Genomic DNA, 25,629 nt, shown 5'->3' with positions numbered 1-25,629 from the left:
CACAAAAAAGGGGTCGGGGGATATAAGATCACCCCACGAAAGTTCACAAGACAAAAGCTAGAAACAACAACTATTCACCAAAAAACATATAAGTACTTCCCTCAGGCCACAAGAGCAGTGCCAACCAAAGAGGGATCATCAAGATCATTTTAACCCCATGAACCCCTAGGATTGGGAGGTGGACTAGGAACAATCTAGCCATCAACAACTTTTTCTTTGTCTTTCTCCTTTGCTTGCGACAGAGAAATTACTAGATCCAGGCGGGAGAAAGACCAGTTGGAGCCACCAGAGCCAGGAGGAGTAATAGGATGGGGAGCCACAGGAACTGGGACCATCCAGAACCACGACAAGGTGGAGAAGCTGAGTGGTGTCGCCAACCAACATTGCCACCACTAGGAGAGTGGTGACGGGGAGCCTGTGAGCGCAATGTATCTGAGCGACATATAGAAGAACTGTGACCCAACGACGGCCCCAAGGTAGAGTGTGGTTAGTTGAAGAGTCAGGAGGAACTCTAGTGACCTTGCAAGGTGTGTTACCCTAATGATTGAGCAATTCCTAGAGGTGGGCCACCTCTAGCGCCACCTTGTTGGCTTGGACCTGGATCTGCAACATGACATTATTACAAATGCATGCTTTAGTGTACATAGCAACATTGATATCAAGAAAGTTGTGAGTGAAAAGAACAACATTCTTATCTTTCCACAAAGTAAAAAAATCCCCATCTTGAAAGTATGCCATATCTGGGTAAATTGATGAGGAATCCTTGGGGAATCACTTAGCACAATCATGTGCCAAGAAAAGGGTTTTGGCGTGAAAGGCTTTAAAAAACCATGTATTAATTGCCAATAATTCTGAGCATGCCTACAAAACTAGAAAATATGTGAAAATGACTTAGGATGCCCACAAAAAGGACACCAAGGATCAAGAACACTAAGATGTTTGAGCCGCGACTCAAGGGGAAGCCCTTGAAACAACAGGCATGGGGCAAAATGGGCAATCTTAGGCTCAGTGATAACATCCCAAATAGTATCAAATTGAACCCTCCAATGATGAGGAGAAGACTGGAGATGCCATCGCTGGTTGAGAGTATCAACCATAGGGAGAAAACCATCGATACCTTAAGCTGGGCTTATAAGCAGCATCTATTTTTCACTGCAAGTCAAATTGTGATTTTGCTATCAAGATTCAAATGTGTAGTTTTTGAGTATTGATCCATCTCTCATGAGAATGAATGTAACACTAATCATTCATTGCGTTATGTGATGCCCACGAAGTGGACTTTAACATGAAGGAAACTCAATAGTTAAACATGCTTGAGCTAGAGTGGTACTAGGATGGGTGACCTCCCAATTCCCGATGCTGCAACTTTGTGAGTATCACCTTGATCCAATGAGTACTAGCTCTCTATTCATTCTTGTCAGAGACAAGTTTTTGCGAACCACTACTCATAAAACATGAATCAATAAAAAAATGATTCAAAAAACTACACAATTGAATCCTAAAAGGAGTATCACTAATTGATACTTTATAATTATATTTTTTGATTCTATAATTTAATTAATTCTTTGTAATTATAGTAAGCATATTTTGAACTACTTCTTATTAAATTAGAGAATTACAATATAAAGCATATTTTGAACTACTTCCTAATTAAAATTGAGAATTACAATGTTATTTATTATTTAAGGTTTAAGCCATGAGCATCACCAACGTGTAATTCCAACCATATATTTGTTTTAAAAAATGAGCTTTGAAAACAGCAAATTTCATTGAATGCATGTGTGAAGCCTGCCTTATGCAGCGACTTGGAAGTTATTAGTCAACGTGGATAAAGGTCTAGTGGCGCCCATGGGGAAACCAAGATTAATGTCTGTAAAAGAATAACAGCAGATCGACGGTGGAGAATTTATCCTTGCACACAGAGAGACACTATTACAGTTGATGATGTCAGTAGCAACGCATTGGATGCTCCACATCTACATTGAAAGTGGTGAGAGTTCGGCAATGGTAGGCCGCGATATCCAACGGCTATAAAATTAATGGAGGTAGCCAATTAAAAAAGTTAAAAAGTGAGGCATCCAATAATTATGGCGCTCTGTACTTGTCGGGACACGGTTCAAGTTGCGTTAGGTTTTTATGCGCAATTTAGTGTCGGGAAAGCGCGGAGTAAAGTGGTGATGTGGCCCCAGGAGGATGGTGATATACACACACGTATATCCCCCTAATTCGGTATATACACACTCACTGACACACAGTATGCAGTATACACATAGTCTGACAACCCCACAAATGCAATATCGGAGGCAGATATACAGGGGAGTAGGAGGCCTTTAACGCTTTCTTGGTTTAAATTTCGGGGTGAGCTGTCATTTTGCTTTTCTTCTCTGCGCCTTGGGAGGTCTCGGGTTCGAGTCCGGTGGGTGCCCGGAGCTGGCCAAATTGCCGCGGTTTTGTTCTCGGTGAGTGGCTGCGTCTGTATATTTTTAATTTTTTTGCTGCGGGTTTCGCTACCATTCTTTCTAGGGTTCGAAGCTCATGGCTTCAGGGCCTAGGGTTATCTTCTCTGTGTTTATTTCTATAGAGATCTGAGTCGAGTAGCAGGAGCTTTAATTTTTGTGGAAATTGGGATGCACATTGTATGCCATCCGAGGATATATCCTCAATTTAGCCCATTAAAACCCTTCGATGTAGCTCTAGGCAAGTCTAGGTTTCTGGAGATTCTTATGATCGACCAGTGCCAGCGGGAGAGGATGCCAATCCAGCAAAACCTGTTCTATTTCTAGGAGTTGACGAGTGGACGTGGATAAGGTTAATTATGGACATAATCTGCTTGAGGATGATGAGGGGCCGATTAAGGCGACATTAAAGAGTAATGATTGGGTTGTCAGAGGATGCGGCCCATAATGTTTTAGAACGATTTTTTGTTTAGAGGTGAACGAAGCTCAATTTATGAGCACTAATAGTGTTTAAGAACAATGGGTAGGGTCAGAAGAAGTGACCGAAAAGGTTTTAGGAAGATGTTCCTTTTTAGAGGCGAGGGAAGCGCAATTAATTTGCACTAGAGTAGTGTTTGAGAGCAATTAGCGGGATCAGAGGAAGTGGCCGAAGAGACAGTATAATATTTTCGTCGCTCAGGAGCGAGTGACGCTCTAACGACACTAGGTTGACATTTAAAAGTAATGAGTAACGTCAGTGGAAGGGGCTCAAAAGATATTACAACGTTTTTCTTGTTCAGGGTTTAGGGAAGCTTAATTATCACTCGTGAACCTGGAAGACGTGTGTTAAGGTGGGATTTTGTTTGCGGGGTGAGTTGATAGATGGATAGATAGGAAGAGTGTTTCTCTGAGATTTCAGGATGGGGGCATGCTGGTGTGGTTTTGGAGATGGCAATTTTTTTTGCTAAATTTTGGAGATGGCGGGGGACGGTCGTGTAAACTAAAGGCAACTAAAATTTTAAAAAGTATAAATGCAATCTGCTGAGCTGGCAATGATATTTTCTCTACCCTCTCCTGCCTATTGAAATTTTAGAGGGTTCTAGCACTTATTCCCTTGTATCTTTTTCAGGATGTTGCTTTTACCTGAGGAATATGTTCCTGTTAATTGCTGGATTTTAGTGTCATAGAAGTGAATGCAAAGCACCAGCGAAGCAGTGAGAAAATTATTTGAGATTGAGTATTGGCTGCTGCTTCTTCTTTCTGAAGTTTAATCTCCTATGGTTAAATTTTGTAGATTGATAACTAGTGAAATTTCTGTAATGTATACTTAATGAAAACAGTTCACACCAGGAAATACAAAGCATCTCTCAAGAAGTGAGAAACTTCTGACAGATGAGAGTGGGGAGGTTAAGATTGGGTTTGAGCCTCTGCTGCTGCACTCTTAACTTTGACCATTTCCTATATTAATTTTGGTCAGAATTTATCCCATAATCTTCATTTATTGCTCATTACTTAGGTTAGCTTCATTAGATTCAAAGTCAAGGGTAGAGTATATTCTTAGGTTTAAAGCTAGCAAGGGTACCATGTTTGGTGCATGAAATTATTAATTGCAATGCACCTTGCTTACTAGGCTCACCCAAACTCATACAGTAAAGGAAATTTGCACAGTGGGGTGGTATTTACTATTTAATGAACACCCATGGCTTCTGGGCTGGCAGTTTAGTTCTATGTCTTTTTCAGTTTGATATTCGGTAGCACAAACATGATAAACTAGACAGGTTAACTAATGGGTGGTATTTTTTGAAAAATCTTGGCTTCTTTGTTAGCGTATCAGTAATATGCTAAGTTATCTGTTCAGGTTCGGGGACGGGCTCGGATATGAGAACCCGGTACGCGAGTTTACGACCATATTTTTGATTATGGTTCATATGGATTGGTGTGTGTGTGTATATACATGCATTATATATAGTAAAAATTAACAGAATACACATAATTACAAAGCCAAATTATTTCATACTCATAGTAGTAGATATGCCAAAGATAAACATTAAAAACTTAGATACAATAATACTTGATCATTGTTCTATGTTCACGATTCCATTGAAAATCATTACACTAAATTACGGAATCAGAAAATGAAAATTTAGTTCATAAAAGTTTGAAACATGATTCAATGTTCAATGGGCATCATTCATCAAAGGATATGTACACACACACACACACACACACACAAGCATTATATGTACAAAAAATTAAGAGAATATACATAATTATAAAACTAAACCATTTCATACTCATAGTAGTGATGCCAAAGATAAACATTAAAAATCTAAATATAGTAATACTTGATCATTGATCTATGTTCATGATTCTAATGAAAATCATTACACTAAATTACTGAATTACAAAATGAAAATGTAGTTCATGAAAGCTTGGAACGTGATTCAATGGTCATCAATCACCAAAGTGTTCGTCAATCATCATAGGGATTATATAAATAATCATCATCTGTGGGATTTTCTGCAGCTGCAAATAGATCATCATCATCTTTAGAACCCAAACCAGTTTACAATCGAATATAATTATCAATAGTTGCAAGTAGATCAACATTGTCAACAATCGAATATAATTATCAATAGTTGCAAGTAGATCAACATTGTCAACAATCGTATACAATCACCTCACTTCAATCTGGCAAGATGGGGAGAGCAAATGTGATATAAAAGTGTGTTTGGAGGCTTTATAATGGGTAGTTTTAGGGTTAGAACTAAAAAATAATTTAAAAAAAAAAGTATTTTCTGTGGCTACAAGTAGATCATCATCATCTTTAGAACCCAAACCGGTTTACAATCGAATACAATTATTAGTAGTTGCAAGTAGATCAACATCGTCAACAATCGTATACAATCACCTCACTTCAAACTGGCAAGATGGGGAGAGCAAATGTGAAATAGAAGTGTGTTTGGAGGCTCTAATGGGTTGTTTTAGGTTTATAACTAAAAAATAATAATAAAAAATGTATTTATTATGTTTTTGGCCCACTTTATTGTCGAAGATTGTAGCTGCGATAGAGATGTTTATCTCTGATTTCTAGTAATATGATCATTATAACTATTGTGGTAATCTTCAACCGAAGAAGACATTTGTGATTATAATTGGGATGATGTCAAATACAGAAGACATGTGTTATGTGTCATTCGTAGAGGCATGCATTTGGAAATACGAAGAGACTTGTTTTAGGAAATTGAAGAGACCTTCAATTGTGACGTGAAGAGTCTCTATTCTCCATATATATCACATCAAGCGAAAAGCATTGTAATCGAACATTTTCTTGATCAACAAATGTGATATTTTGTTGTGTGGCTGGGTTTTTCCCTTCAAGTAGAAGGATTTTCCTAGGATAATCTTGTGTGTCTCTTGTATTTTTGCTCTCCCTTACTGTTGTTTAACTTTATTTTTGAGCAAAGCATTACCATTTATAAGCTGAATACTGGGGGCTCTCTGGGTCCACCTGGGTCCTTGTTCGGTCGCCCAGGTCTGTTTTGGGCGTGAACAAGACGTTGCTCCTAGCTAGGACAAACCCCCACGCGTACTCGGACCCGATTTGCACCTAGACCTGGTTCGAGGGTCTAGGGTGTGAACTCAAAAACTTAGGTAATATGTCATTTTAGTTTGCTAGCTAGGAGAAGTAAAATATTAAACTAGACAGATTAGTAATGCTTTTGTCATAGTGTTGTGATCAAGCGAGGTAATTACAATTGTTTAAGTAATGAATAATCAAAGGCAAAATCCAATAGCTTGACATATGAGTAAAGGAAGCTAATTCGAAGCTAATTGATAAGTTGGGCAATTGCTATCCTCATTGCTATCTCCTCGTAAATGTACGTAAGTGTTCATAAACTATTGTTAATTATAGCCTATTAGATATTTTTTATTAGCTATCATGGCTTAAGGTGTTAGGTAAATAAATCCTAGTATTAAAATGCCTATAGATCAATACAAGCATGCTTAGTCTTGCAATCAAAGGGAATTTTCTGTGTATTTTAATCTGTGCCAAGAATGCCTTAGGAATAATGATTGAAATGAGGAATTAAATGTGTTTTATTCATTGTAATAAAATGGAGAAAAGGATCCAGAAAGAGTAGTTAGTAGAACTCAACCAATTTATTTATTTATTGATTCTTATTGTTTATGAATCCTCTCAAGGAAGATGCGTGACTATGTATCCTCTCTTGTTTATTGCCTATCTTCCTATATATCTACATTTGTCTACTTGATACTACAGATATACATTTATATATTACTTGGCTAGGAAGGAAAAAGAGTTGTTATGGAAGTTAAACTGATTGAGATGGTTGAATTAGTGAAGTCCTATGTGTGAGTTCCATATTTTAATGGTTTTGCTCCTAGTTGCATGCTATTTCTACTACTTTCTTGACATAAAATGACTCTAGAAACTAGGTTGTATGGTTGCTTTACAACCTAAAATATTATGTGGTACTACGAGGTGTTGTGTACGTAGAATTTCATATTGTGCAAAGTTTGTGTTGTTTTGTGTGTAGCTATAGAGCTTAAATAGAGTTATTAGGGAAGCTTTGTTGCATGATCTTTGGTGCCTTAGAGATGGTTCATGATGCAAAGGGTTGCACAGGAGTTGTATGATGTCCTTTGAGTTGTACAACATGGTTCTGTTTTATCACATATCTTCCAATATATCTACATTTGTCTACTTGATGGTGCAAGTATACATTTATAATTTGATATATTACATGGTTGCAAAGCAAAATGATGTTATGGAAGTTAGAACAATTGAGATGGTTGGATCAATGGATTTACACATGTGAGTTCCTTCTTTTGATGGTTAGCTCCAAGTTGTGTCCTATTTTGACTACTGCCTTGAAATGGAATGACACTAGAAGTTTGGTGGAATGGTTGCTACACAACTTGACATGACATGTGGCATTATGAGGTGTTGTGTAGTTGTAGAACTTAAATAGAGTTGTTTGTGAACCTACATGGCATGATCTTTGGTGCCTTGTAGATGGTTGAATTAATTGGTGTAGATGTGTGTCCTTCCCTTTGTGTTATGTGCTATTTTGACCATAGTCTTGACATGGAATAATACCAGAAGTTTGGTGGATCGTGCATAAGTTTTGTTGATTTGTGTGCAGATGTATATATTGCGTAGAGTTGTTTGCAAGATTATGTGGCATGATCTTTTCATGATGCAAAGGGTTGCACAGGAGTTGTCGGATGTCTCTTGGGTTGTATAACTATAACATGGTTCTCGTCATTGCACAAGTGATAGATGCATTGATACGAGTTGTGCACAGTGGTATGACATGGTTTCAAGCATTCCATGAGTGGTATATGACACTGAGTTGTGCATGGTTGTGTGACATGGTTTGTAGGATTGTTAAGGAGTTGTGTGCATTGCTATGTGATGTATTTGGGCTTGTAGATAATATTGCTTGGTAAGAAGAGGATCATTCACCCCTTTTCAAGAACAATTGTCTTGATTGTACTAAGTTATATTTGTGAAATTTGATTTCAAATTGTGTGATACAATGCATGTTTAGATGCCCAAATACTCTATCACAAGAATCAATTGGCTCTATGTAAAAAATTAGCTCCTTTAAAAAAGGATTAGTAACATACTTCAAGCAACACTAGTGAGTGATGAATACTTTGGTGTTCTAGGAATTGATCTAACCCAAACTCAAGTTGCTTGATAGTTGGCTTCGGATATGGCATTATTCACGCATTTTCCATTGACCAAGAATTTGAGTGGTTGCCCTTACACATCTCATTTGCAAATGGAATAGGTGTTACATTACCATATAATGCAGTTCTCATTGTTGTTTAACGGAGATAAATTTAAGGTCCTTTTTCTGTCACTTCTAACTCACAAGAATCTTTAGTTTGTATGCATTCAAGAAAGTATTCTTGCAAATGACACTTTGAAGTGGAGTGATTGCCCTTGTGCTCACATTTGCATTTGGAATCGGTGTTATTGATTAGTATATAGTGCAATCATTGTTGTTTTGTGGATACAAGTGGTGTCAAGGCTATGTTATTGGGTTCACTCCTCGAACCCTTAAACTAGGTCTAGGTGCGAACCGGATTCGAGATTGCAGAATGGTACATGGCAGAGCCAAGTAGGTTCTCATTTGGACCTATGGGTTTGTTCGGGCTTGAACCACCACTAACCTGGCAAAACATAGGTCCAAACGCGTACCCTACCTAGACTTGCTATGTACTTGGGATTACCCAATGCTGACCCTAGAGGACCTTGTGTGAACTCATGTAGATTGCAGAGGCCTTGTCACTGTTAAGTTAATTAGTGGTCCCAAAAACATTAAATGATATTTATTATTATTTTTCCTTCCAACTCTAAAGATGAGGAGCCTCTAAGCGAATATCATTTCACATTTGCTCTCTCCATTTTGCAAGTTTGAAGTGAGGCGATTGTAATCGAAGGAGATTGATTATGGAGTTGTAAATACCTTCCAAAGAGTAGATTTAAGTGTTTAAGTTATGCATTTCAACCATATTCTTTAGTTTTTTGATAGATTGTTCAAGTTCTCGAAACATTTAATATTTTTTTAAGGTTTTTGTAGAAGTTTTGAAGTTTTTAATTTTTTAAATTATTTTTGATTGCTACAATGAGTAATTGAAGCTCATTGGGTGGGTCTCAAATTTAAAATTGTAAAGGGTCTCATCTAAGGAAATACACTACAAGAATTTCTCAATGTCCTGGAGGTGGGGGGTTTGTATGGAAATGTAATATTTGTAACTCAAAATATATAAGCTCCTACTACTATGTAAAACTTCATTATATGGGCCATGGGGGTAAAGAGATTAAGATGTGTGAGGGTTTACTGGGCGGAGATATAAAGGGGCTGCCACCTAGATAAATAACAACATTATAAAAGAACAAGAAGATGTGGATAAAATCGTTGTAAAAGGAAAACAAAGTGGTATACTTTCATTCAAGAAAAAAAACCAATACCACTACCACATACTCGGCCAACCTATTGACATTCTTTCTTGCCTATGCCTTCTAGGGAGTATTAATATGAACCACAAGTCACTGTCCGCAAGAGAGGTCCACTAGATCAAGCATTTCAAAATGAGGCAAGAGATATTGCTGATGAAAAAATTGCATGTTGCCTCTATGTGAATGGTCTTCCATTCAACATAGTGAGGTTATCCAATTGGAGGGAGATGGTGATAGCAATAGATAATGCACCTTTTGGTTACCAAGGTCTTGGATTTAAAGGGGTGCACACCACCTTTTTGCATAAAGAGAGTAAAAATGTAGAAGCCCAATTTAATCCAATTAGAGATTCTTAGGTTCAAACATGTGTCATGGTCACTGACGGATACAAAGATTGCTAAACTTGTCCCTTGATCAATGTTTTTGTAGTGTCCCCCAAGGGGCCAATATTTTTCAAGGGGGTTGATTATGAGCGAGAAGTAAAAGATGCAAACTTTATTTCTCGGGTTCTCATTGATTCCATAGAGGCGGTGGGTAGTGATAATGTTGTCCAAGTAAAATTACAGACAATGCAGGGTTGTGTAGAGGCTAGATATGATCACATCTTTTGGACACCATGCAATATGTAGGTTCGCTTAATTTGGTGATGCAAGCAATTGGCACCCAAGTAGATTGGGCGAAACAAATTTATTAGGAGGGTGAGGAGATTTAGAGGTTTGTGCAAGCAATTTTCAAAACTTTCTCCAAAATGAAACTATTGAAGGTAAACTTTAAAATTTATTTTTTTTGGTTTCATTTATCATTTTATGTCATGTTTCACATATTTGAATAAAATATTTTCGTCTTGTTTGCATAATCTAAATTAGTAACTTACTAATCACATGTTCTTAGGTGGTTGAACTTTGTTTTGCCTCTCATACAGTCGTTTTGAGATGACTTGTGAAGCTAAAAGAGGTATTGTCACAAATGGTCATTAGCAACGAATAGGGCATTTAGAAGCAGTCCAATACAACAAGGGCCCCAAAAGTGGAAGCAATGGTACTGGATGATGATTGGTGGGGTTGTGGGGTATGTATTGGAATTCACCAAGCCAATCATGTCCATGCTTGGCTTTGCTGGTAGCCTAACATTGATAAACCATACCTTGGGGATGTCTATGATGCTAGGTACCATGTTGGAGAAGATGAAAGTGGTAAGTTATAAATTTAATTTATAATATATTCCTCTATCATTGTTTATTAAGAGTTATCTAAATTTTTAATTGACATAACTTATATCAAGATATTTTACATGAGCCACATTTAACATTCCAGGTGATACAAAGAAGAGAGAATGATCACTAGGACATGTTTTATAAAAAGGTGGAAGCAATTGTTCCTCCATTGCTGGAACAAAATGACCACACCTCTTTACCTTCTCACTTGTGCTCTCTCCTCTTGATTCTATAGTGCAAAGGTATTGACTATTCTTGGTAGACTGCCACCATATAGATATGTTGGGGTTGCTAGTGGGTACAAGAGGGCACTTAACAAACTTGTTACTGATCCAAGGATGTGGGTAGATGTTAGGTGAGGATTTGGATCATTCATTATAGGAAAAGATCTTCTCCCTCTTGCTATAAATGACCAAATTAGAATGGACGCGATTACATGGCGGTACCTTTATGGTTAGGATTATGTGTACTTCCAACTTGTTGCCATTAAGATCCTCTCCCAAGTAAGTTTTTAATTTTTAATTTTTTTCTTTGGTCACTTGCATTCTAGAGTTTAACACTTAACTAGTGGTTGCTGAGGTTGCTAGTGGGTACAAGAGGGCACTTAAGAAACTTGTTACTGATCCAAGGATGGGGGTAGATGTTAGGTGAGAATTTGGATCATTCATTATAGGAAAAGATCTTCTTCGTCTTGCTATAAGTGACCAAATTAGAATGGATGCGATTACATGGCGGTGCCTTTATGGTTAGGATTATGTGTACTTCCAACTTTTTGCCATTAAGATCCTCTCCCAAGCAAGTTTTTAATTTTTTAATTTTTTCTTTGGTCACTTGCATTCTAGAGTTTAACACTTAACATTCTTGAATTTATCTTTTATGTTTTTTAATTTTGTTTTTTTTCTCGCTAGGTTGCTAGCTCTTTTGCCACTAAGCGAAATTGGAGCACTACCTCCTTTATCCACTCAGTCAAGTGTAACCGACTGCCTACCAAAAATGCTAAGGACTTGGAGTTTATTGACACTAGTTTGGATCATCAGTATGATATCTAACCAAGGAAAACATCTTTCCTTTATATCTCCCAATCAATTAATTAGGTTGGCTTGTTAGGGCCTTCCCAATGTACAAATAATTACATTAAGACCTCACTAAGGCATACATGCCTTTACATTAAGGTTCGCAATGTAAAAAGTGTATCGAGGTGCGACTATTAAGTGGAAGGCCAAAATGCTTATAGCGCAGCTCAGAACTAGTTCTCACCAGTTGGAAAGTGCCAAAAGAGGAATGGGAAGATAGGACTTGCCTATTCTGTGGCATGGGAGCAATTGAGATAGAACATCATTGGTGCAGGGGCACCTATTCAAGTGTGGTAAAACCACTGAAATGTATAAAAATAGAGTGGAATTGATATATTTTAAGTCCTAAAGTCATTTATATCATATTTCAAGGTTTTATGAGAAGTTTGAAGTCATGTGGATAATAATTGTAAAAGTTTGGATCATGAATATGATATCTAACCAAGGAAAACATCTTTCCTTTATACCCTTCCCAATCAATTAATTAGGTCGGCCTATTAGGGCCTTCCCAATGTACAAATAATTACATAAGACCTCACTAAGGCATACACGCCTTTACATTAAGGTTCACAATGTAAAAAGTGTATTAAGGCGTGACTATTAAGTGGAAGGCCAAAATGTTTATAGCTCAGCTTAGAACTAGCTCTCACCAGTTGGAAAGTGCCAAAAGAGGAATGGGAAGATAGGACCTGCCTATTCTATGGCACGGGAGCAATTGAGACAGAACATCACTAGTGCAGGGGCACCTATTCAAGTGTGGTAAAACCACTCAAATGTATAAAAATAGAGTGGAACTGATACAATTTAAGTCCTAAAGTCATTTTAATCATATTTCAAGGTTTTATGAGAAGTTTGAAGTCATTTGGATAATAATTGTAAAAGTTGTTCAAAAGTTGCCAAAATTGTAATGAGAACTTTTACAACTTGGTGACGACTTTTTAAAAGTTGGTTTAAATATGTTAATGGGTAGTTGTAGATTAGTTGGAGAGTTTAATGTGCTTCCAATATATATATATATATATATTTGGTCTCCAAAACATGAAATGGTAAGTTGGAGAAGTTGGAGGAAGGATTTGGAATGGAAGAAAACTTATTTTGATGTTGTATATTTCACTTTTCTGGTTATATTTTCTTGAAATTTCTCTGATGTTTTGGTTGATATGAACTTATTGTGAATGGTATAGACCTGAGACTTATATTCTCAGAAAGGTATATGAATTAGCTTTGATTTGGTTTTGGTTTGGATGAATTTCATTACATTTAGAAGAAGTTATGGCCGTTTTGGTGAAGACTGGTCAGATTTTGTCATAATATGAACAGTTTTGAGGAAATTGCAATAACTTTTATTTCCTTTCTTGGATTTGGCTATAACTTGGAGAAAATATGGGTAACTCACTGTTATTGAGTCTCACAAAAAGGATTAGTTTCATTCTTTCATTTATGGAAGTTATTAATGATTGATTAAGGGTTTTAAATTTTGCCCTAGTTGAGAAATTGTTCTTAAAAGATGCAACATTCTTGCATTCGTTTGACTAGTTGGAAAAGATTATAAATGTGAATCCATGTATATAATTGTAGAGTTTTATGGAAGGCCCATATAATGCACTTTTGTTGTGCTCTCTGCATCAATCACTCTGTCATGGATTGCTTGGCGTACCGCAACTTCAGATTCGGGTATTCAGAGATAAACAGTAGTATGGGCTGCCTCTTCGAAGAAATGCAGTTAGACAAGACCGCAGATCATCAAAATGCATTGAAGAAGAGAAGAATTAGTCAAAGAATTAGAGCTGGATTAGACTAGTTTTTAGCAAGCGGGTCCCATGGGCTACTTTGGCCTCATGGACGTTATTAAAATCCTTCATTCATTCATACATTGCATCATTACAATTATTGCATTAAGGTTCCCATTACAATTCCATGCTTTGCAATACAATTGACACTTTATACAATGAACATCAACACGTTACACCAACACAGTCAACTACCAGTAAAACATATCGCATGTTTCACTTTAGCGACCTTTCTAGTGTTAGAGTAAATAATTAATTATTAATTATTTATTCTATTTACTTAAGCATTACTTAGGTTAATGCATTTAATACATGTAGTGATGAGTTGTTGAAAACATGGGAGTTTGTTCCTTTCTAGCTTGTTCCACCTTTTTGTGGAAAGTGTGCTTAGTTGTCAACCTTATCTTCTACCACTTTCTAGCTTGTTTTACAAGCTTTCATGAGGCCTTTATATTCAGGCTCTCTCATTGTATTTTCTCATTCCATTTTCATTGTAAATACATTTTCATTGTTTTTGCAATATGTTCACTCTCATGTCTGTTTAGGGTTTTTTCAAGCTCCACCTCTTCCTTCTTGGTTTCCCTTCGACAAGTTATTTGTATGCAGGTGATCTTGGTGAGCTTTGGAGTTGGATTTCATCAACTCCTACATGGTATCAGAGCCTCCTTGCTGCTGCTTCGTTGAAGGTTTTTTGAAGCTGCGATTCGGAGACACAAACCCTAGTTTGTTTGTGCATTTTTCTTGAATCCGGGGGAAGAGCGTTTGTTGCCATTGGTTCCGGAAGGTTGTTTGCAGCGAGGATTCATATAAAACTTTTCGATTTTGGAGATAGGGGTCCGGGAGGCAAATTTTTTTTTAGTTCCAGGGCTTTCCGTACGGACTATACGGACGCGCAAGGCATAAAAAAATATAAAAAAATATTGCAGGGCGCACCGCTGGGTGGCCACTACTGCACCACTCAGCAGCCGCCCGCACCCCACCATAGGCTACCTGTGCTCAATCTTTTCACCGACGCACCTCTCGGCCCCCGCTCAGTCCAGCTCGTCCTCCACTTCCACTTCTCCACCCGCAGCGTCCCTCTGCAGCGCCGCTCAGTTGGCTTTCTCTGCCTCTGCCAGTGCCTTTCTGTAACCCGCCACTCGCCAACAGGTCAGTAGTGCCCGCGTGGAGGGTCTTCACCAATTTGCAGCTTACGTGTCTTTTTTTGCCCACCCAGCGCCACAGTGTTTGGTACAGTTAGTTGCAGTTTCAGCCAGTGTAGGGGTGACACATGGCACAGGTGCCATGTGGCAAAGCGTCACCCCTGCCACGTCAACATGTGCCACGTGGCATCTCTTTTTTTTTTGCTGCGACGGCTTGGAAGTTGTCAATTTTAAACTAGCAGTTTGCTGTCAGCATGACGTCACTGCATATGAGCCTCTTGCACCTCTCCAAGGTCATTTTGGACCTACCTACGATTTTTGGCCATAACTTGAGCAGACGAAGGTATTTTTCCGATCCAAAAGTAGCTCTAGAAAGTTGGTTCCGAGACGAAGATAGTGGTGCAGGTATTTTCAGGTTTTGATGCAGTTTTGTTGCCCATTTTTTTAGTTAAAGTCTGAAGTTCTGTTTTTGACTCCGACATGCATATCTTTTGCATCCCATGTCAGTTTTTTGAAAACGTTATATATTTGGAAAGTTGGTTTTGTCACCTTTTCAGAAATGTGGTCTTTTTCCTTAGATTTTGGCTCATGCTCTTTCTATCACGTTTTTGGCGTTTTTGCTCTATGGTGGATATCTTGGGTGTTTCAAGTCCGAGGATCGTTTTCTTGGCATGGTTTCTTTTGTTTTGGGCTGCACTATCCTGTGTTAGCTTTTTTCCTTTTCTGATCATTGTAGACATCATTTGTAAGCTCTTTTGTATATGCATTGAGATAAAGTGCCACTTTTGCATTTCGGGTTCGTGAATGTTGTTTTTTGAGACAGTTGTACTTACACTCTTTTTATAAAGCACCACGGGGGGATAGTTGTTTGCTATTTTAGGCCTTCTCCCTTTGTTAAGTGAGTGTCCCTTCCATGACATTAGCCCCATGTAGTGTCGGTGTGACCGTGTCTTTATAGGTGTTTGTACCTCTTCCTTCTCTCGTCGCTCTTGGTCCCGTCTGTAGAGAATTTTGGCTCACCTTCTCTGTTGCTTGTCATCTCACCCCGTCTGCATTAGGGGGGGTTATGCTATTGTTCTAATGCATCCTTGGTTCAATGGTTCGATAGTGTGAGCTATGTATTCAGTGGTTGATCCTATATACGAGGCGATTGCAGCGACTGGCTACCTATGCATTTGGGTGAGATGAATCATCTACCATATAGACTCGCTGGGTTCGTGCCTTCTTCCATGGAGGTTCTTCAGATCAGCAGTTTCTTTCAAATGGCAGACTTTGCGGCTTTTTCATGCTTTAGTGATGCTCTTTATGATCACTCCTTGTTCCTATTTTATGGGGACATTCTCCTAGTTGGAGGCTTCTTCAGTTCTTCACTAGGTTACCTCTTTTTGGGGGAGGGTTTTTCCCACATGGTTTTCTCTCTTTCCCCGTTTTCAGAGGTTGCATTTCTCTTACATTGTACATGGGTACCTAACATGACCTCGTTGCTGGGACCCTGCATTTTCATCTTAGTTTTGTGAGCTTAAGGCATTCCCCTAAGTTGCACTTAAGGGGGGGTGTTAGAGTAAATAATTAATTATTAATTATTTATTTTATTTACTTAAGCTTACTTAGGTTAATGCATTTAATACATGTAGTGATGAGTTGTTGACAACATGGGAGTTTGTTCCCTTCTAGCATGTTCCACCTTTTTGTGGAAAGTGTGCTTAGTTGTCAACCTTATCTTCTACCACTTTCTAACTTGTTTTACAAGCTTCCATGAGGCCTTTATATTCGGGCTCTCTCATTGTATTTTCTCATTCCATTTTCATTGTAAATACATTTTCATTGTTTTTGCAATATGTTCTCTCTCATGTCCGTTTAGGGTTTTTTCAAGCTCCACCTCTTCCTTCTTGGTTTCCCTTTGACAGGTTATTTGCATGCAGGTGATCTTGGCGAGCTGTGGAGTTCGATTTCATCAACTCCTACATCTAGAATGATCTATAAGACTTGCTATCATGAACATAACTTCCCGAAAATGTTATCAACCACAATCCAAGCCCACTGTCCTTATTTCCATCTCGTTGATAAGATACATCCAATTTCCCAACAACTGTCTCTGCCATTGTTTCTTGCATGCTGGTTTACTACCAGTCTTCACCAAATGAACTGTAACTCCACCAATAGTCATAATGAACATTAGTGAACACAGATGTAGCATACATACTCATCCGTGAACATAGTCCTACCCTCGCATAACTTAAATTGTTCTGTGCCAACTTCGTTGGGCCAATAATCCTTTGCGATGAACAAAATCTGTCTGTCATGAACTCAATAACATATGTTGTCACCAATGACAAAACCTGTCATCAATAAAACACAGAAGTAGCATATCCAAGTACTAATAATCCTGTATTCCTAGCAGGAATATCGCATGGCTTCAAAAAAATGCATGCTAATTTCACTTTCTTTGAATTCAATTTCACTTGAACCACCTTAATTTGAAGTGGATATGTGAGATGAATCTCGTCCGGGCTGATCTCTAATTGAACATGCAGTAGGAGAATTTGTATTACACATTCAAGCCACTTAGATCAGATGTAGAACTTAAATTGATGATGGATTCCACACATCACAGTTGCAAATCTAATACTTAGGCTTTGCAAAATGTGTAAATGAAACTTCTATCCTTTTATTCAGTTTGGGAGTGTGCATTTATGTGTCATTACCACTTAAAAGACAAGTTCACTGTCATTTTTAAGCTTCAAACGTAGAAAGCAAGATAACAAGGTCAAACAAGTCAACTTTTTTTTCCCTTCAATTGGACCTTCTAAGATGCCATATAGTCTTCATCCTGAAGGGATACTGGAAGTTACAAATTGTGACTTACAAATTGAATTAGTTTAAAACTTATTTTTCTACACTATTTTAGTGCTTACAAAAGCAACTGAAATGAGTGGTTTTTATATTCAAACTTTAAAGAATATAGTAGGTGATGTCCTTCATACACCTCTAGGTCATATCTTTTCCATAGGTCTTCCTCAACAGCTCTTTGTAGCATTTCCACACATTTTTCAAGATCTGCATATTTAGGTACATGCCAAGTGCTTCAAAATCTTAATCTGAATTAGTTTAAAACTTCTTTTTCTACACTATTTTAGTGCTTACAAAAGCAACTGAAACAAGTGATTTTTATATTCAAACTTTAAAGGATATAGTAGGTGATGTCTTTCATACACCTCTAGGTCATATCTTTTACCATAGGTCTTCCTCAACAGCTCTTTGTAGTATTTTCACACATTTTATCAAGATCTGCATATTTAGATACATACCAAGTGCTTCAAAATCTTATACATTAGTATTTTCTGTAACAAACATAGACACCAATATATTCATCAGTTTTCTCTGCAACATATATGATACCACCTTCTTGGAATCATACTGGAAAATTAGGCTCAAGGCATTTGAAAGATGCGTACCAGAATTTACACATACTTAGAACTTTGCACATACTATGGAAGATAGTCAAAATTAGGAGTGAATATTTTAATATTAGGAAAATCTAGGCTCAAGGCATTTGAAAGATGCGTACCAGAATTTACTCATACTTAGAACTTTGCACATACTATGGAAGATAGTCAAAATTAGGAGTGAATATTTTAATATTAGGAAAATCTTCAATCTTTGCAAAAATGTACCAATGTAAAACAGAGATGCTAGGTTAATAATCTTTTGCCCTGAAGCTATAATGGATTGATCTCAAGAAGACATCTTGGAGATCACCTTGCTCTTTTAGAAAGTTGCTAGAGACAAAAGCTGTGATCAGAGAGGGAACTGGTGGAATTAGGAACCTTATTAGCATCACATGAAGTTATTTGATGGTGTATTATGCAGAAATATTTTGTTAGATTTGTTAATAGGAAATTTAGTATTAAATGAAGTTGTTTGGCTGATGATATAGCGAAAAAAGTAGTTGTGATAAATTGGCAAACTAAAAGCTTTCTCAATTAACTTTATTGAGCGAAAACCATTTTTTTTGATTCATGAATCATATGTGAACGGTCCAATTACCGATAAGAACCATGCTTCTTCCAAACAGAACTGTCTCCTGTGATTGTCAGTCATCTTATTTTAAAGCAAACTTGTATTATTAGCTTTGTAAATTCTTTGGAAAGAAGAGAAGTGTACTATGTACTCTGTTTTTTCAATACTTTGAGTTCTAGGTAAGAATCTTGTTTCTTACAAAGGGACAACTGCCTTGTGTGATCACTGATCATGTTATTTATAAAAGCAAATTTTACTTTATTATCTGAAGTTATTAGCAAAACGGACAACTGAAGGAATTAGGAACCTTATTAGCATCACATGAAGTTATTTGATGGTGTATCATGCAGAAATATTTTGGTAGATTTGTTAATAGGAAATTTAGTATTAAATAAAGTTGTTTGGCTGATAATATAGCGAAAAAGTAGTTGTGATAAATTGGCAAACTAAAAGCTTTCTCAATTAACTTTATTGAGCCAAAACCATTTTTTTTTGATTCATGAATCATATGTGAACAGTCGAATTACTGATAAGAACCATGTTTCTTCCAAACAGACAACTGACTCCTGCGATTGTCAATCATCTTATTTTAAAGCAAACTTGTATTATTAGCTTTGTAAATTCTTTGGAAAGAAGAGAAGTGTACTATGTACTCTGTTTTGTCAATACTCTGAGTTCTAGATAAGAATCTTGTTTCTTACAAAGGGACAACTGCCTCGTGTGATCACTAATCATCTTATTTTAAAAGCAAATTTTCCTTTATTATCTGTACAATCTTGGAAAAAAAGACAAAGTGTATCATGTAATCTGTCCTGTTAAAACTTTGATTTGCAAACAGAACTGGCTCCTGCAATTGTCAATCATCTTATTTTAAAGCAAACTTATATTATCAGCTTTGTAATTTCTTTGGAAAGAAAAGAGGTGTACCATGTAGTCTGTTTTGTCAATACTTTGAGTTCCAGATAAGAATCTTGTTTCTTACAAAGGGGCAACTGCCTCATGTGATCACTGATCACTTCTTATTTATAAAAGCAAATTTTACTTTATTATGTTTGTATAATCTTGGTAAAAAAGACAAAGTGTATCATGTAATCTGTTATGTTAAAACTTTGAGTTGCATACTATTTTTTCTCAGAATTTCTTGAGGCAATCGAGAATGACATAATTGAAAAGTTGATTGTCGCGAAAGGGTGCAAATTAATTTGTTTTAGAGAAAAATGCTATTGTATTAATGTGGTAATCATTTCATATGTTACATGAAGCAAATAAATTAATATGTTTTACAGGCAAATGCCATTTGATTGACGTGGGAATCATTTTATATTATATTTGAAGCAAAGTTTTGTACTTGAATGTGCCAATACAGGCATGCTAGTCTCCAATGTTTGAACTGAGAACGGCCTCTCTTGGTAGCAGTGATGGAATTTATAGCATAGTGAATACGAATTTTCAATGGACATCTGTGCTGATGACAGCTACACAGTTGATTATTATCTTTGTTCTGATGTGCTTAGCTTTTACAAGCAATAGCCATGCAATAAATCTGGATGGTAAGTTTTTTCCGAGTCAAGCTATTTATGTTTTTGCTTTTGTGATGAGTATATTGAATCAGTGGGGCATATATAGTAACCTTATTACAACTTCCAGGTGAAGTTTTACTTGCTTTCAAGTCACAAGTCATTGATTCTGATGGTGTTCTTGTCAAATGGAAAAAAGAGGATCTGGATCCTTGTGGTTGGAATGGTGTTACTTGTGATTCTCGGACCAGGAGGGTTATTCACTTGTGAGTTTGTGTGACTGATAACTTAACTATTGCTGGATTTGTCATCATTCAATTTGATGTATAGATTGGATTCTATCAGAGAATTTATTGTCTTTGTAAGAATATCCCTATTGCCTTTTAAAAGTGATATTGGATCACGGATGAACTCTCTGCTTTCACTCTGTTGTTTTGATATTCAGGAACCTACCTTATCTCAAACTTAAGGGGTCTATATCCTCCGACATTGGCAAGCTGAGCCACTTACGAAGATTGTATGCTCTCTTCTAGACCTTGTGTTGTTATCAAAATGATTTCATTTTGCCTTGATTTTTTAACCCTTTGTCTGTTGCATTTTATTATACATATATCATAGATTGTGTGAATCCAGTATTTATGTTGGCTTGAAATTTGGTGATGCATTCAAATTGGTCTTAGACTTATGTTATCAGAAGTTGTCAGAGTTTGTGTGCTGGTGAAACTTATGGATCCCTGGTTAGACTGTAAAAAAGTGTTAAAGATTTTGTAATTCTGATGTAACAAATGCTATATGTTCTGTCATTCAATATGGAGGATTGATTCTTTATGAAATTTTAAGGTAACTTCAAGCAATTACCTAAAAAGGGGTCTTGAAGGAGACGTGAAATAAAAAACTGTTTTTCAGTTTGATTCAGTGATATGATATTATGTATTATTGTAGAAATCTCAAATCTTACGGGTGGTTACCATGATTTTCAGAGCATTGCATGACAACAATTTTTTTGGGGACATTCCTCGAACCTTGGGAAATTGCACACAGTTGAGAGCTTTGTAAGTAGCATTACCAACACTTAACATTCTTATGTGCCTAGAGAGTAATTTACCACCACATTTTGTGACATCTGAGTTTCAATTCTTCAGCCGAATTTATCAAACTCAAGTATGTTTGCCTCATTGTGAGAGATTTAATGGTCAGATGAATTGTTTTCTAATTTGTTATTTGAATCTGCTTCATCATTTATCGTCCTCAAGGACATTTCTCAGGATTAGCAAAATTGAATTCTAAAAGTTATGCTTTTACTTTGTTTTTGTTTGTTTGTGACCATTAATTTGTTTCAGTGCTTATTCTGTAATATTCCTGTCATAAATTATAAAAATATTAAAACTTTCTATGTGGGATCAACTGATTTGGTATATCTCAAGCCCATTTCTATTTTTTTTCTTGTAAGTGTTTGCTGTGTCATGTATCGGCACATTGTTTTTCCCATGGGAGTTTTCCTTTGACAGGGTATATATGTCCTTTGGGTTGGATGTTGTAGGTATGTGAATTGATTTATTTGGTATTTACGGATTCTGCAGAATTCTGCTATTTTGCCATTTCGGAAGTGTGAGACCTTTCCTACTTGGCTTGTGCAATTTTGGTGGCATTGAAGCCTATGCTATTTTGCTTGTTGGATTACTTTGCTCGGATCTAGCAAAATTGAGTGCCACCATTTTGCAAACTATGTTTTGTAGTAACAAATAGTTCTGAATAAGATATCAATCATTGTTTTATGTGTTTCCAATTCTTAGTTGATCAACATCTGCCGGATTACAATAGGCGCATGTTAGAAAGGACATCTAATTCCTAATCCAATACTACACCATTCCCAGGCACGACGCCTTGGGCGACCTTGTTCCTTTGCCGTTCATGGTTATTACCCACGTCATTGTACATCCGACCCATATTCGGTGGTCTCCAAAATGTCGTGCGGTGACATCTGCTCCAACACTGTATGCTGCCAATCAGCATTGCTGTATGGTTTGCCCACAGACCCCCTACGCCATCCATACAGTCTTGACCAAGCCTACTACAATACACTTTGTTTGTGCCATACATCATCCACTCATTCTGTCGTACGGTTGCTCCTACTTTGCCCTTAAGCTTCCACTTGCATTGACCATACGACCTACTCCAACTGTGACTAAATGATGGGTAATTTGCAATCACAATATGTAAACATCTTAGAGATTCGACCATCGCCGAAATGTTACATATTCATGTTGCGTTGGTGTGACAATCACATTGTTCAGAGTTTGAGTTACTTGATTAACATAGTTAATGGCTACCCTCACCACATGTCGTATGTCAATCAACATTGTCATATGGTCTGCTGACATACTCCCTACCCCATTCGTATGATCTTGAACAAGCCTACAATACACCCTGTTTCTACCATACATCACCCACTCATTCCACTGTATGGTTGCTCCTACTTTGATCGTACACTTCCACCTACTCTAGCCTTGACCGATTGATGGGTAATTTGCAATCTCAGTTTGTAAACATCTAAGCGATTTAACCATCGCGAAAACATTATATATTCATGTTGCGTTGTTGCGAAAATTACATTGTTCAAAGTTTAAGTTATTGGATTAGCATAGTCATGGGCTACAGGGCAAATTTTGAACCAAAAGTTGGGCAACATTCATAATATGAAATACATAAATTGTGTGGACATTTTAAATTTTGGTTTATTATTGAGTTAAGCCATGAATTGTTGAATGCGGAGTCATTAGTAAATGCTGAGTTGAGTTTAACTCAATATTTCTACTTTTGGTTGTGAGTCAGTTATAAGACTCTTTACATGTACTTGGACTATTGCCAACCACTGCCATGGTTAGATTTTGGTACAATGGAGATACTATTTAGCAACTACAAATTAGATATGTTGGGTATATTTCCATTTTATAAATGGAATTGAGGAAGTAATGATGATGCTTCATAATGGTAATGCATTATATTAAATAGATTGTGATGTTTGATATGCCCCTTAACCCAAAACTAACATGACACTCTTGAGTTGAGTTTAACTCAATATTTCCAACTTTACATGTACTTTTGGTTGAGGAAGTAATGATGCTTCATAATGGTAATGCATAATATTAAACATATTGTGATGTTCGATATGCCCCTTAACCCAAAACCAACATGACACTCTTGAGTTGAGTTTAACTCAATATTTCCAACTTTACATGTACTTTTGGTTGAGGAAGTAATGATGCTTCATAATGGTAATGCATAATATTAAACATATTGTGATGTTCGATATGCCCCTTAACCCAAAACCTACATGACACTCTTGAGTTGAGTTTAACTTGATGTTCATAATTTCTACTTTTGGTTGTGAGTGAGTTATAAGACTCTTTACATGTACTTGGACTATAAGTCAACCACTGCCATGGTTAGATTCAGGTACAATGGAGATACTATGTAGCAACTACACATTAGATATGTTGGGTATATTTCCATTTTATAAATGGAATTGAGGAAGTAATGATGCTTCATAATGGTAATGCATAATATTAAACAAATTGTGATGTTCGATATGCCCCTTAACCCAAAACCAACATGACACTCTTGAATGCTATAAATGATTTTGAAAAATGTAAATTAAAAGATTTGGGAGCACTTGGTTATCTAGAAAGTAATTGAGGATGTTATTTTTGTTGTGATGATAATGTGCGATAATATTAAAATTTGATTAGATGGCTATATTAGATATGCTACCAAACCCTACAGTCAACATTTGGATAGGGTCCTCATTAAGCTGCTATAAGTGTATTTTCTTCAGATTTTAACACTAGCATATGATTACTCCCAAAATCTACTACTACTATTGAGGTTGATATATATCATATTAGCTTAATTGGAGATTAGCTAAAGCATTCTTGCAAGCAAAATTAGCTATTTTTCCCCAATAGAAATTTTCTATTAATATCTCATCACAAAAAGGAGATTAGATTAGAATTTTTTAAAGTACCATGGACATCATGGATTTTCTTGGAATAAGTGGTGAACTGTTTAGGTGATTTTGAGCAAACGATACTAATGCTTGGTTAATGTTGGGAGTGCTTAGAGATATGCTCTATACATTTGGGTGTGTTAATATTCAATATCTAGTCACACCTAGGCTAGTTTGGATTCTTGTGTGAATTTTTAAGTCACTAGAGCAATTGGTCCAGTGCATTGTCTAGCTCATGGAAACTTCTTCCATTGTTTTTGAGATTTTGGCATCATCAAGTAACAAACTAGGAATGCCTTCAAACCTTTCCTCTTCTCATAATTGAATCACATTTCTTTTCCTAGGTCATAGTTTATTTGTATAAGTTCAATTTTTTTTAGGTATTTATTTTTCAATTTAGTAAACACATTTTTCCATAAAGGTAGTTAACTTCGTATGACAAGAGCAGACTTGTGGAATGGGATTGGGCATAAAGGTTAGGTTTTGGAATGAGGTTGATGCTTGTGGATGAGGAATGGAGTTGGGTCATAGAGAACATTGTGTGAGGTTGGGTACTAGGTTTGGGAATAATGTCTAGGGAGTGATGAAATGAGATTTTCTTGTAAAGGCTAGGTTTTGGAATGAGGTTGATGCTTGTAAGTGAGGAATGGAGTTGGGGCATAGAGAACATGAAGTTAGGTTGGCAACTAGGTTTGGGGAATGAGGTTGGGCCCTTAGGTTGGAAAATTAGAATGGTAAATTGGATTGAGTCTCATGAATTCAATGTGGAATTGATTATGGTCTAGAATTAGGAGATAGTGTTGTGGTACAAAGTTAGATCCTAGGGTTCGAAAATCAATTTGGAGCTTGTTGATGCGTGTTTTATAGCCCACCAAAGAATAGAACAAAAAACTGAAATATCTTATCATCTCTTGAACAAAGTCTGGTGTATGCTAAAGATTGCAAGAAGATCATACAATGACTCCAAGGTTCCTTCAATGTCAGGTTTTGATTGTAGATAAGCTCGGTGGTTGATGTGATTTGCTGATGATCACAAGGGGCCTTATGTATGTTTACTTAGATTTGTTTCAAGACATATTGGATGTGGGAGCTATCTAAAGTTTTTGCAATGTGTTGTTCTGCATCTTGTCATCACAAAATGTAGGTAACAGTAGGAAACTTTTTCAACTTAGTTTCGCATTTCTCTGAGTTTAGTTCATTATTTAATTGGTTAGTATTGATCAATCAATCGACCCCAATTGATATAATGAATCCTTTTACTGAAGGCTTTCGTCAATTCTATTTAGTTTTTTTGTTTGATAAGCCTATGCTTGATTTTTGAAGCCTTCAACGTCATTTTTCTCATTTTTTAGTGTGTGTTTGTTGGCTTTTGGTCCTTTGGCTTTGTTCAAATCATTGTTTTGGTTTTCCCTTCTATTCGATCTATCTTAGGG

The 25,629-nt window shown here is 36.7% G+C and overlaps 2 protein-coding genes across 3 annotated transcripts in view; one reads left to right on the top strand and one right to left on the bottom strand.

Moving 5' to 3' along the window:
* Positions 1–1,972: 1,972 nt before the first annotated feature.
* FEI1 (Leucine-rich repeat protein kinase family protein) overlaps positions 1,973–25,629 on the top strand; it is a 138,436-nt gene continuing 114,779 nt past the window's right edge. The window contains exons 1-5 of the mRNA XM_089815384.1: positions 1,973–2,459; positions 20,040–20,223; positions 20,321–20,456; positions 20,636–20,707; positions 21,171–21,242. Coding sequence (XP_089671510.1) covers positions 20,055–20,223; positions 20,321–20,456; positions 20,636–20,707; positions 21,171–21,242 — 449 coding nt within the window. The 5' untranslated portion in view covers positions 1,973–2,459; positions 20,040–20,054. The remainder of the gene's footprint in view (positions 2,460–20,039; positions 20,224–20,320; positions 20,457–20,635; positions 20,708–21,170; positions 21,243–25,629) is intronic.
* LOC149575618 (protease Do-like 1, chloroplastic) overlaps positions 4,688–25,629 on the bottom strand; it is a 328,128-nt gene continuing 307,186 nt past the window's right edge. For both annotated transcript variants that reach the window (XM_089815385.1, XM_089815387.1), the window contains one exon: positions 4,688–4,961. In XM_089815385.1, the coding sequence (XP_089671511.1) occupies positions 4,890–4,961 (72 nt within the window). In that variant the 3' untranslated portion in view covers positions 4,688–4,889. The remainder of the gene's footprint in view (positions 4,962–25,629) is intronic.

The sequence above is a fragment of the Cupressus sempervirens genome, chromosome 2 (assembly GCF_028749045.1).
Source record: "Cupressus sempervirens isolate cs-2001-9-10 chromosome 2, ASM2874904v1, whole genome shotgun sequence".
NCBI lineage: Eukaryota > Viridiplantae > Streptophyta > Pinopsida > Cupressales > Cupressaceae > Cupressus > Cupressus sempervirens.
This window is presented reverse-complemented; position numbering and strand designations above follow the sequence as displayed.